The 13,242-nt window shown below is 33.2% G+C and overlaps 1 protein-coding gene across 2 annotated transcripts in view; it reads right to left on the minus strand.

The window, feature by feature from the left end:
• The window catches only part of LOC149795982 (uncharacterized), a 137,931-nt gene that overhangs the window by 56,297 nt on the left and 68,392 nt on the right, over nucleotides 1-13,242 (minus strand). Inside the window, exon 3 of one of the 2 annotated variants that reach the window (XM_089965896.1) lies at nucleotides 3,842-4,288. In XM_089965896.1, the coding sequence (XP_089822022.1) occupies nucleotides 3,842-4,241 (400 nt within the window). In that variant the 5' untranslated portion in view covers nucleotides 4,242-4,288. Of the gene's footprint in view, nucleotides 1-3,841; nucleotides 4,419-13,242 lie in introns of those variants that run through there. The other variant, XM_089965895.1, reaches the window with a different exon arrangement.

The following is a 13,242-nucleotide window of genomic DNA, read 5'->3' on the forward strand; positions in this document are numbered from 1 at the left end:
TGTTCATTTAGACATTTTTTAAATGTGTGTTAAAAATTAAAAATCCACCCCATGTATGTGTTTTATGATGAGCTTGACTGAACTCCTCTACATTTACAAAACAGAAGGAAAATGGTTGGCTATTTGGTAAACCTGATTCGTGGTAAACAAAAAGAAACTATCCTATGTATCTCAGGCTACTGCAGGATTATAATAATGGTCATGACAGAAGTAAATGGCATACTGCAGGATTATAACAATAGCCATGACAGAAATAAATGGGCTATTGCAGGATTATAATAATGGTCATGACAGAAGTAAATGGGCTATTGCAGCATTATAACAATGGTCATGACAGAAGTAAATGGGCTATTGCAGGATTATAACAATGATCATGACAGAATTAAATGGGCTATTGCAGGATTATAACAATGGTCATGACAGAAATAAATGGCATACTGCAGGAGTATAATAATGGTCATGACAGAAATAAATGGTCTATTGCAGGATTATAACAATGGTCATGACAGAAGTAAATGGGCTTTTGCAGGATTATAACAATGGTCATGACAGAAGTAAATGGGCTTTTGCAGGATTATAACAATGGTCATGACAGAAGTAAATGGGCTATTGCAGGATTATAACAATGGTCATGACAGAAATAAATAGGCTATTTCAAGATTATAACAATGGTCATGACAGAAGTAAATGGGCTATTGCAGGATTATAACAATGGTCATGACAGAAGTCAATGGGCTATTACAGGATTATAATAATGGTCATGACATAAGTAAATGGGCTATTGCAGCATTATAACAATGGTCATGACAGAAGTAAATGGGCTATTGCAGGATTATAACAATGATCATGACAGAATTAAATGGGCTATTGCAGGATTATAACAATGGTCATGACAGAAGTAAATGGCATACTGCAGGAGTATAATAATGGTCATGACAGAAGTAAATGGTCTATTGCAGGATTATAACAATGGTCATGACAGAAGTAAATGGGCTTTTGCAGGATTTTAATAATGGTCATGACAGAAGTAAATGGTCTATTGCAGGATTATAACAATGGTCATGACAGAAGTAAATGGGCTATTGCAGGATTATAACAATGGTCATGACAGAAGTCAATGGGCTATTATAGGATTATAATAATGGTCATGACATAAGTAAATGGGCTATTTGCAGGATTATAACAATGGTCATGACAGAAGTAAATGGCATACTGCAGGATTATAACAATGGTCATGACAGAATTAAATGGGCTATTGCAGGATTATAACAATGGTCATGACAGAAGTAAATGGCATACTGCAGGAGTATAATAATGGTCATGACAGAAGTAAATGGTCTATTGCAGGATTATAACAATGGTCATGACAGAAGTAAATGGGCTTTTGCAGGATTATAATAATGGTCATGACAGAAGTAAATGGTCTATTGCAGGATTATAACAATGGTCATGACAGAAGTAAATGGGCTATTGCAGGATTATAACAATGGTCATGACAGAAATAAATAGGCTATTTCAAGATTATAACAATGGTCATGACAGAAGTAAATGGGCTATTGCAGGATTATAACAATGGTCATGACAGAAGTCAATGGGCTATTACAGGATTATAATAATGGTCATGACATAAGTAAATGGGCTATTTGCAGGATTATAACAATGGTCATGACAGAAGTAAATGGCATACTGCAGGATTATAACAATGGTCATGACAGAAATATATGGGCTATTGCAGGATTATAATAAAGGTCATGACAGAAGTAAATTGTCTACTGCAGGATTATAACAATGGTCATGACAGAAGTAAATGGCATACTGCAGGATTATAACAATGGTCATGACAGAAATAAATGGGCTATTGCAGGATTATAATAAAGGTCATGACCAAAGTAAATGGGATATTGCAGGATTATAATAAAGGTCATGAAAGAAGTAAATGGGCTATTGCAGGATTATAATAAAGGTCATGAAAAAAGTAAATGGACTATTGGAGGATTATAATAAAGGTCATGACCAAAGTAAATGGACTATTGCAGGATTATAATAAAGGTCATGAAAGAAGTAAATGGGCTATTGGAGGATTATAATAAAGGTCATGAAAGAAGTAAATGGGCTATTGGAGGATTATAATAAATGTCATGAAAGAAGTAAATGGGCTATTGGAGGATTATAATAAAGGTCATGACCAAAGTAAATGGGATATTGCAGGATTATAATAAAGGTCATGAAAGAAGTAAATGGGCTATTGGAGGATTATAATAAAGGTCATGAAAGAAGTAAATGGGCTATTGGAGGAGTATAATAAAGGTCATGAAAGAAGTAAATGGGCTATTGGAGGATTATAATAAAGATCATGAAAGAAGTAAATGGGCTATTGGAGGATTATAATAAAGGTCATGACCAAAGTAAATGGGATATTGCAGGATTATAATAAAGGTCATGAAAGAAGTAAATGGGCTATTGGAGGAGTATAATAAAGATCATGAAAGAAGTAAATGGGCTATTGGAGGATTATAATAAAGGTCATGACCAAAGTAAATGGGATATTGCAGGATTATAATAAAGGTCATGAAAGAAGTAAATGGGCTATTGGAGGAGTATAATAAAGATCATGAAAGAAGTAAATGGGCTATTGGAGGATTATAATAAAGGTCATGAAAGAAGTAAATGGGCTATTGGAGGAGTATAATAAAGGTCATGAAAGAAGTAAATGGGCTATTGGAGGATTATAATAAAGGTCATGAAAGAAGTAAATGGGCTATTGGAGGAGTATAATAAAGGTCATGAAAGAAGTAAATGGGCTATTGGAGGATTATAATAAAGATCATGAAAGAAGTAAATGGGCTATTGGAGGATTATAATAAAGGTCATGACCAAAGTAAATGGGATATTGCAGGATTATAACATTGGTCATGACAAAAGTAAATGGATGCAGAGCATTTATAACATCTTATCAGAAACTGGGTTTCAATTTAATTGGTTTTAACCAAAATATTCCCAATAATTCCTGGTTAGATACAATCTTTAAGGAAATACTTCATGATCAGTTTGTACAGACATGGGAATCATCCATTATTAACTCGACAAAAGCTGACACATAAATGTTTTTTTAGAAAACTAATGAAAAACATACAATGCAAAGATAAATAAATTTCAGATATCTAACCATTGTTTACCTATAGAGAATGGAAGATGAGAAAATTAGCCTAGACATAGACTGCAAACTTTGCGTGCAAAACTATTGATGATGAATTTCATCATCTCCTTTAGTGTAATTATATCAGAGAGCAAAGAAAGCAATTACTACCAAAACACTTCTATACTATACCAAACATACCACAATTAAAAGAATTACTGAATTCGGAGAAAGTTGGTGTATAAAGAAATTTTCTAAAATGACTGATATCATTTCATCAAATTTTTTAAAATTTCTTATCATCTGTACTCAGTGCACTTCATTCCATTTTTTCAGGATGGAAAAAGTGTCATAGGTTCATCATTGTACAGTAATGTGCTTACTACAGATTAATTTGTCTTCCGTTTATTCTAATTTATATCACATCCTTCTAATTGTGTAAAAATTCATCTATTTAAGTTTGAACTTGCAAATATTCCACTGGAGTATTGACTGTCATATTGACTGTCATATTGCTGTCATATTGACTGTCATATTGCTGTCAATTTTAGCTAAATTGCAATTACTGTGAGAAATAAATTACATCATCCATGGCTGATGTACATGCATGCAAAGTGAAATACAAATATTTTACCTCATCTGTTGCATATTGCAAACTGAGTGTAATAAAGACTTTGTCACTATCAAATAAAAATGCCTAAATACCTGCATAGCCTTCCTTGGCCAATGCATCTCCAATGGTCTCCCGGAGAGACGTATAGTCCCAGTACATGTCTCCCAACATTTTCTGAACTCTCATACCATCTCCTCTGTGGTATTCCTCCATCCGCTGTAGGTAAGCAATTAACTCCTGCACCTTTGGCAGTAATGTTTCTTCTGGAAGATCCTTCAGACGCTCAAATTTCAGGTCACCATCCTCGACTTTGCCATTGACCTGACTGGTGGCAGTGTAATCATGCTTGTTAAGGGACTGGGTGCTCATGGTGCGATTCTGTTGAGCTGTGTGTGGAAGTGGCGATGTATTTGGAGCTTTGTTGCTTGTGGAGGCCTCTGAAACGTGACCTGAAATCTGGGACTGTGGACGAGACGAGGAAGTATTTTCCATCCTGTCTATGGTCCCCCTGTATGAGTCTTGAAGACTCAATGGACCATCTAGAAAAAAATAATAAAAAAAAACACACATGAATGTATGGGTACTCTGGTTAAATACAGGACAGGTGGGGAGGGATGAAGACTGCAGCTGAATACTCTTGTCTCACCAATGTATCAAAGCCATAGTGGTTTTGTGTTTGACATGCCTGACTTACCAGAAGGGCATGTGTTTAATTTCTGCCTAAAATAGGCTAAGCTGGGGACCATGATGTGTCTCAGGGCAAGTCACTAAAATCATGTATACATTTTGCAACAACATAAACAGAATAATCACAAGTTCAGCTCATTGTGGGGAAAAATAGGAATTGAAATTGTTATGTATTTAGGCTCTTACAAAATATAACAAGAAAAAAAGAGAAGACAACAAGCTTTATAAAATTTAACAAATAATTTATTTCCCTAGAAAAACAAGGTAAAAATGAGAAAATGAACTTACAGTTCTATGAATCAAATCCAAAAATAATCCAAGAAAAATCCAAGAATTAAAAAATAGAAGTCCTAGTAATAAAAAGTCCTAATAAAACTGAGTTTGAATCATGATGAAATCCAAAATGGAAGGTGATGACCTATACTGTGGTCAGCATCGTACCGATGTGTCATCAGTTCTTTGCTGAATCACTGAAAATAATATTCTAGTGTTTGAATTCTGTGCAAATTTTGATCAATGTCCTTGTCCAAGAATTAATTTAGAAAACTAGTATTTTCTGGGAAAAGAATCACTTTTCTTTAAAATAAAATAAAATAAAATAATTAGCCGAAAAACTGGTCACAACATAAAACACATGGACTTCTCCAGTGTTAAGGAAAGAATAACTATTATTTCTCAAAAGATAAACAATAAATCTAGCTATAACATAAAACAGATGCCCAGATTTGGGTCAATCCTCTGGAAAACCTAACTGATAGATGTTATTTGTCACTCCTCCAAGTATGGCCTCGATTCCACGTTATGAATCTTACTCTGTGAAAGAATTTAACAAAAATTTAAAAAATGTAAAAAGTTGTTTACTTCAACTCTTACTGGTTCTGAATCAAGGCCAGGAACTAGGTCAGCATTAGACACAAAGCTTCTGTTATTAGTTGTTTACAAAAAACAGTCAGGTCAAACAGAACTGAGCTGAATTTCTAGACAATGCCAAATCCAGTAAATAAAGTTACATTACAATAGCATGTAATGGAATAAAAAAAATTAAAACTAACAAACAAACAATTAAATTAAATCAAATATGCATAACAAAATAAATAATAAAATACTCTTCAATATGAAGAGAAAGATAAACTTCAGGTCAATAATTAGATATACATACAGTAAATATCTTTTTAAATAATAAAAGCTGGATTTTCTGAAACAATTTAGAAAGAGAAAAATCAGATTATGACTTTCCACAATAGAAAGTGCCAATCATTCTACATACCAGTTTATAAATATACATGTCATATAAAAGAGCAATTTTTTCATCATTTTTTGTTTCCATATTTTGATGAAAAAAATTGACTTTGTGGAAAACTGTTTAAAATTATTCAGTCTATTATGTATATGAAGTTAAACACCTGGGTGAAAACAGAGAATGAATTCAAAGAATACATTCAGTGTTCATTTGGTACTTGCTAAGGATGTATATTAATTCCTACTCTTTTTGCTCTCTACATAAATGAATATTTTCATTTGCTGAAATTCAAACGCTTGCATAGGTACACAAATTAATCCGAAATTTGCAAAATATTTTTTCTGAAAATAAAGGGTTCTAAAGGTATCTAAATTAATCCATAATCCAGCAACATGTTCTCTATGCTGATGATCTTTCTTATATTGCTGACACTATTAAATCCTCTCAAAAGGAAATCAAAGTCCCAGAGGAACTGTATCATAAAATGGTGTATATATATTGACACTACGATACCTAACAAACATTTTAAGAATAGTTTAGACATGATTTGGCAGTCTAAGAGAAATGGGTGTATTTCCTTGAGAAATCTAGAATTAATTTGATAGTTTGAGAAAACTGGATGCATTCACTATAGCAATTAGGAATAATTTGGCAGATTAAGATAATTTGGTGCATTCCTCTAGAACTCTAATATTAAATTGGCAGTTTGAGAGAATCAGGAGTATTCCTCTGAGAAATATAGTACTAAGCTAACAGTTTATGAGGATTGAGTGCATTCCTCTATAAATCAAGTTCTAATTTGACACTTTATGTGAAATGGGTGCATTCTCTCATGAACAGTATATATTATTTGACAAATTGAAGTATTTCTTTCACTCATAAGTATAACCTTGGAATGCATGTATTAGTATATATACATCCTGATGAAAGCCTACAATTTCCCTGCAGAGTAAATCTGAAAATAATAAATTTTAAAAAAATATCTTGGCTGCAACCATGTATGGAAAAATATAACAATTCATGTTACTTCTGTCATTCAAGCTATAAATTGTAAACTGGAATTAAACTAAGTTAGTTGGCTAAAGAAAGATGTCACTCATCAAAAGGAATAGAACCACACCAAGAGGAACATGGCTAAGCTGCCTACAGCCTACCATATAGATAATGGATGATGATCATCAAAAGGAATAGAACCACACCAAGAGGAACATGGCTAAGCTGCCTACAGCCTACCATATAGATAATGGATGATGATCATCAAAAGGAATAGAACCACACCAAGAGGAACATGGTTAAGCTGCTTACAGCTTCAGTGACTCCAGCTGTTTTACATTTAGGTAAATTTCTCTTACACTGTGAGCCCAAAGTCTTGCAACCTTTGTATGCAGGTGCCTTTTGGTAACCCATTCATCTCCCTATACAATGCAAGGAGAGAAACACTTATCATGCACAATATGTGCCTATTTTCGCTATGTGTGTATGTAATTGTATTTTATGGCATATCGCACAACAATGGTCTTAGTACCAACCAATGGTAAAGCTAGAAAAATGCAAAACTCAACTGCACACAAATTTAGGAAGATAAACTGTTGCAAATAAACAAGGTTAAACATAAAATTTAAAGATGTTAAAATTCTGTAATATGTGTATAAAAATAATAACGGTAACAAATGTAAAATCCATAAAATATATGGTACTGCTTTTAGAGGTTTCCAAATGTCACCAACAGTAATGCTATGTATGACATAATATTCAAACATCATCAGACGAGACTGCAGCCAATGTGTGAGTAGACACCAGAAGACTGTAGTACTGGGTCAAGAGAGTTCAGTTGATTTAAAAGAACTGAATTTTGCTTATATGTTATTTTAGAATTTAAATAATGAATTGAAATGAATTGTATTTGTTTTAAAATCCACTTAAAATTGCAACTTTGAAAGCAGGTAAGTTTCTAATGAAATAGATGCCGTTTTCAAGTAAATTTCTTGTGAAAGAGATTCAAAACTTACCATATTTAACATAATATGGCACATTTTTTTATAAATGTACACCCTTCTTTTTAGTCAAACTGCAAGTGCTTTAATCCACCATTTTCTACTGTGGTAGGGGGAGCAGCTGTTAAATCTGTCTAGAACATCAGGATTTATTTTAACTATGCAACCATGCATGCATGGTGCCTTGGTACCATTGCACTTTTTAGCTTTACTTAGTCTAAACAAATGGATATTACGTATCTTGTAGTTGGCATGACCATATTAGGAGATATAATGTACCTCCAAAGAAGTGAGCTCCCCAAAGCAATGGGATATAACCCTTATAACATTACAGACATGAAACAGGGGCAGTATTTGTGACATTAATGTTTGCACTTTTTCACTCGAGATTTCATTTAAGAAATTCACCCAAACAATTTTTTTTAAATCACACTGGATATTACATAGAAGATGGTATTCTAAAGCTTGTAATAAATATGTCATCTTATACAAGCTAGGAAAATATTGTGACTCACCATATTTCACAGTTTCATCTATTGAATCCCAGTGAGAAAGAACTAAGGATACTCTGTCCAATGTGCCACGTGTTCTATTTTTATTTCCCATTGCTATATTTTCCCCCAAGGCTTGCTTGCATGAAGAACCCTTTTTTGGAAACACATCATTTTTGTTTAACTTCATAGTTTCTACCTCATTTGAAGTTGAGGAGGATGGTGATATTACTGTTGTCATGGCAATGGAAAAATAAGATTCCTTTCTGAATAGGGTTATAAGCGTGCAGCCCATTCAAGAAACAACACAATATTTTTCTGGTCACTTGGCAAAATATTTATGAATTATAATACTAATATGCTACCGTTTCAAGCCAGGTAGGCTAAATTCTTAACCCTTTTACAAAGAAATCCAAATTCTACAGAAATGCTGTTATTCAGATTAATGTTTACACTAATTTATTAGAATTTATTCACAATGTACTCAGAACTTCAATACAACCATAATATCAGGTCTGCAAAAACTAGTGATAGTTTCAAGCAATATTAGACTGAACCAAAGCTTATGTTTCTGCCTTAGTTTTCTGGCCAACACTGGTGAACTATTTTAGCTAAAAACTGCATTTCTTACACTGTCACCAGACATAATGATGAAATGAAGTCTGTCCAGATAAATTGATTGTGGCTAACAAAATATATGTATTTTAATTATCTTCTTTGCAAAATGTGAAATTCTTGCTATGACAGATTCCTGCTTTGACAGATTCCTGCTTTGACAGAGTCTTGCTGTGACAGATTCTTGCTTGACAGATTCCTGCTTTGAAAGATTCTTGCTGTAACAGATTCTTGATATGACAGCCCATTTGATTTCAATCTGTATAGTGGTTATGACACAATTATCACCAGAGTTATCAAAGATCCACTCTCATGTAAAGACGATAAAAGATCAAAAATGTGTCTGTAATCCTAAAAGAATTTTCTTCCACAACTTTATCTCTGTATTGTTCTTTCTGTGCAAACAATCCATGTAAAATGAATGATGTTAACCTATTTATGCCACAAATTTACTTCCCTTCTAGTTGTGATGCCATACCTAATCCTTTGTTACTCTCATTCTACAATTCAAGAAAGAGAAAGATGACAGAATCCATGGCAGGGTCACATTTACATATTTTGAGCATTTATATCTCAATGGATCCTAATTCCTTCAATATTCCCCATTAGATGCATACAATTTGACAGTTCACCCTGGAGAATTAACACCAAGAATTACTATACACTCTGCAGAGCTTCAAGCAATGTCTTGTAATCATTCAGTTTACTACAGAATTATAGATTGCTTATGAATACAACAACATTATGCACTTACAACAGTTCTGAGAACGTTAAAGAAATTCTTTGAAAATCCTTGATACAAAACCAGGGTTTCACAGAAATTAGTGGTCTATATAGCCACCAAATTTAAAAGCCACTGTAAATCACACAATCTTTGAAAAGGTCCATGTTGAAAAGATCCACATAAAATTCTTGGATTGAATCCAAAGTCTGAAGACAAAAGAGATTAGTAATTGCTGAGGTTCTCTCTCGATACACAGAACCAATGTATACATTCCACCACTCAGGATAATATTATTTGACATCAGAACAACTTTCAGGAAAAGTTCAGAATGCCTTTTATATCTGCACTGGAGATAGCATGCTTTTGAATATTAAATTTGGACAATATAATTACCCTTGAAATAATGTTCTTTGCTATCAGACTTTCCCCAAATTCACAAATCTGTACTGGCAACTTAAAATTACACAATAGTCTTAAAAGCTTGAGGAATAATTATTGGTATTTTGGAATACTGATAAGCAATTTTGGTCCAGCTAAATTTGATGAAGCTAGCTATCTCTGTATGCTGAAGTGCGTGCAGACATCCAAAATGAAAAACAGTTCTCCAAGGATATAAAATTACAATCATAATTCTAAAAAAAATCTGTAAAATAATGGAATAACAAGCAGTCCAACTGATTCCAGAGTTGATGATATGAAAGAAGGCATCTTAAGAATCTATTTAATCTTAAGATATGACATGAGGCAACCCATTATATTCTGATGTATTATGGAGATTTCAACCACAAAATGATGCACAATATGGAATAATAGCCAGTCTGATTCCAAAGTTGATAATTAACACAAAAGCATTACGTTTTGAGAATCAAGCTGACATGTGACATAAAATGAAACTATTATATTCTAAGATATCCTGGAGTTGTGCTGAGCATGAGAATGGCTTTAATAATGAAACAATATGCATTAAGAATATACTGTATCCATGACAACATATAATTCATATGTAATATAAAATTATTTTGTATGCCATATGTTTTCTGTTTGAATGTCACTGTTGATTAATTTGCCATTTCACCTCATTATGTATTTTTGGAAATACACTTCTGGGACAAAGGTGGATGATTTGAAAGCAAATTGTCTGACTAAGCAGTTAACTGGTTGATTCATATTTCCCTTTATGGTTGCCAGACTCAAATAATTCTACCTTTAACAAGAGAATTTGATAGAGACTTTGGCATGGTATAGAGGATTGTATGTATGTAGTAGAGGTTTATGGCACATCAACACAATAGTGATGCCACCTTACTGTAAATGTTCAAAAAAATGTAACAATGAATTGCCCAAAACGTAAGGAAAACAATCCCTTCCAAATAAATGTAAAAATGAAGTACAACAAGATAAAATATAAATCTTACAAATTTTAACAGTCTGTAAAATAAAAGATAAAGAAAACATATGTCAAATTTTTTCATAAACCACATTCAGTGTATTTGGCATCAAAATGCTACTGTCTCAAAGGGTCCAAGTTTGTACACTCAACAACAAAGCATTTTACTGTCAGTGGACATTGGCAGGGTATGTACTCTGGTCAAGGTTCACCCTTCAAAGGATTATGCTCAAGTATTTTAATGTGTCCAATACAGATATGCTATTTGCAAGAGATATCACTGCCAATAGTTGGTTACATGTTTTTTAGTCTGTTTCTTGCATTTGCATTCGACATGTTTTTCCAGGTATGACACACATGCTTTATTATTATGTACTCATTTTTGTCTCCCTTAAATTTACATAGAATCATGCAGTAGTTACTGATACTGAACACCATATTGCATGCACATGCACAACACACATGCCTAATGATTAAAAGCATAGTGTATTAGGAACTACATGTACTTTGTTAACAAACCATGTACACTCGTGCAGTAGACGCTTTAGGTTTTGGTTGATTAAATTTGTGAATGAACTAAAGCAGCTGCTTCATCCATTTGAAATTATAGATGATAAAGTAAACGATGTGGACGAGTTCACTGAGAAATGAAACTATCAAACAAGCAAATGAATGAATGTGATATTTGCAGTGTCAACAAAAAACATGAGAGACAGTAATTGAAAATACCGTTCTGTAATTATTATTTAGGAGAATATTCATATCTTATTGCAAATATAATGGTAAAGTCTATGATGAGTGCTCCCAAGGGTCTAAACAAGCATGGCATAGAAAAACATTTGAGGCCAAGGTACAGTGTTTCCCTTACACTCATTTGTGGTTCAGAGACCCTCTAATTTTTAATCTGACCCTCGGTTTTAATACAAAGTTTGTTTTTTCCTTAAGGAAGATAATGGCTATGGATGTGGATGCAAACCCTCTCGTCTGCTGGGGTGTCCTATTCACCCCATGTCCATGACCGGTTTTGTTACTATTGTAACTCATTAGAGGGAATAATATGGGTGATTTAGTTTGTTCAACTGATCACTGGTATAGCTACTTGTAAGGTCATGTGACTATAGTATTGTCGCAACTTACAGATGTAGCATCCTGGTTCCGAAATAAACATTGTCTCATAGCCAGGTTTTGGATATATAGAGAAATATGATTTAAAGAGGGGGTATAAAAAATGAAATGACTAGCAAATTCTTATGAATTTTTATTATTTTAATTTACAGAAACTTAGTTCTATAAAGTTAATTTCTGTAATGCAAAACATATAGAGCACTTCAGTTTATGCTGAAATCAATCTTCTTTTCTTTTAAAGATTTTTCTGCAGTCACTGCCAGATATTCTGATACGAAAATGTGTAATCTTGACGTGAGAGTTCAGGCATTTTTAATTTTGTTTATTACTTAGTCTGACACCCAGTTCTGATACTGAAGGGATTTTTGACTCCCAATCTTGTACCCTTGGGGATACACTGCCAAGGGCTATCACATATTAATCAGGGACATACCGTTTTACAAGTCTGTAAAAATAATAGATCCAAAATAATAGATCTGAGAAAAAAATGCAACTGAAGGTTTTGGTAGGACACTAAAAGCCTCAGAGCCAATAATCAAAGACAAAGAAAAAATATTATTTCCACTGGGCAAATGGAGTGTCACACTACAGCTGCTTTGGAATTTTCCCCCACATGACTATTTTGATACAATTTTAGGCAAGCGATAGAAGAGACACTGGATGATAAAGATCAATGCTGGGGTCCCTTCAACAGCGAGATGCAAGTGACAGGGCATAAGCATGTTTTATTTAGCTGGTAAAAAGAATAGTAATACACATAATTACCTACATTTATGCACATATTTACCAACATAGAAACAAAACCCATGCATATTCATTCACAATATGACTCTAAATTTTAACTTCAAGTAGACAAAAATGACATTCTTTTTGAAACTGATGTAGAGTGTGTGACTAAGTTAAAAGGTCACTGGGCAGAGCTATGTACACATGAATACTGTAATTGTGTATAGATGAAACTACAGTTGTGAATTTATTTTGGAATAAAGCATTCATTCAATTACATTGTTTCTTGTAATGTCTTTAATTATTAGGCCTTAGGTAGTTAAACAAAATGAGCATATAATAAATAGGTTACTGCATTTGTATGGAAAAATATGAACTTGTTTTCTTCTGAAAAATACTGCACTCCACAAGTTCGTAGAGTATTTCTGAAAAACTCATTCACATTTTCCCATACAAATGAGGTAATCAATTAATATAATATATTATGTCTTTACATCTATATTT

Source organism: Sinohyriopsis cumingii, chromosome 7 (assembly GCF_028554795.1).
Source record: "Sinohyriopsis cumingii isolate HCF-2022 chromosome 7, ASM2855479v2, whole genome shotgun sequence".
NCBI classification, from domain to species: Eukaryota; Metazoa; Mollusca; class Bivalvia; order Unionida; family Unionidae; genus Sinohyriopsis; species Sinohyriopsis cumingii.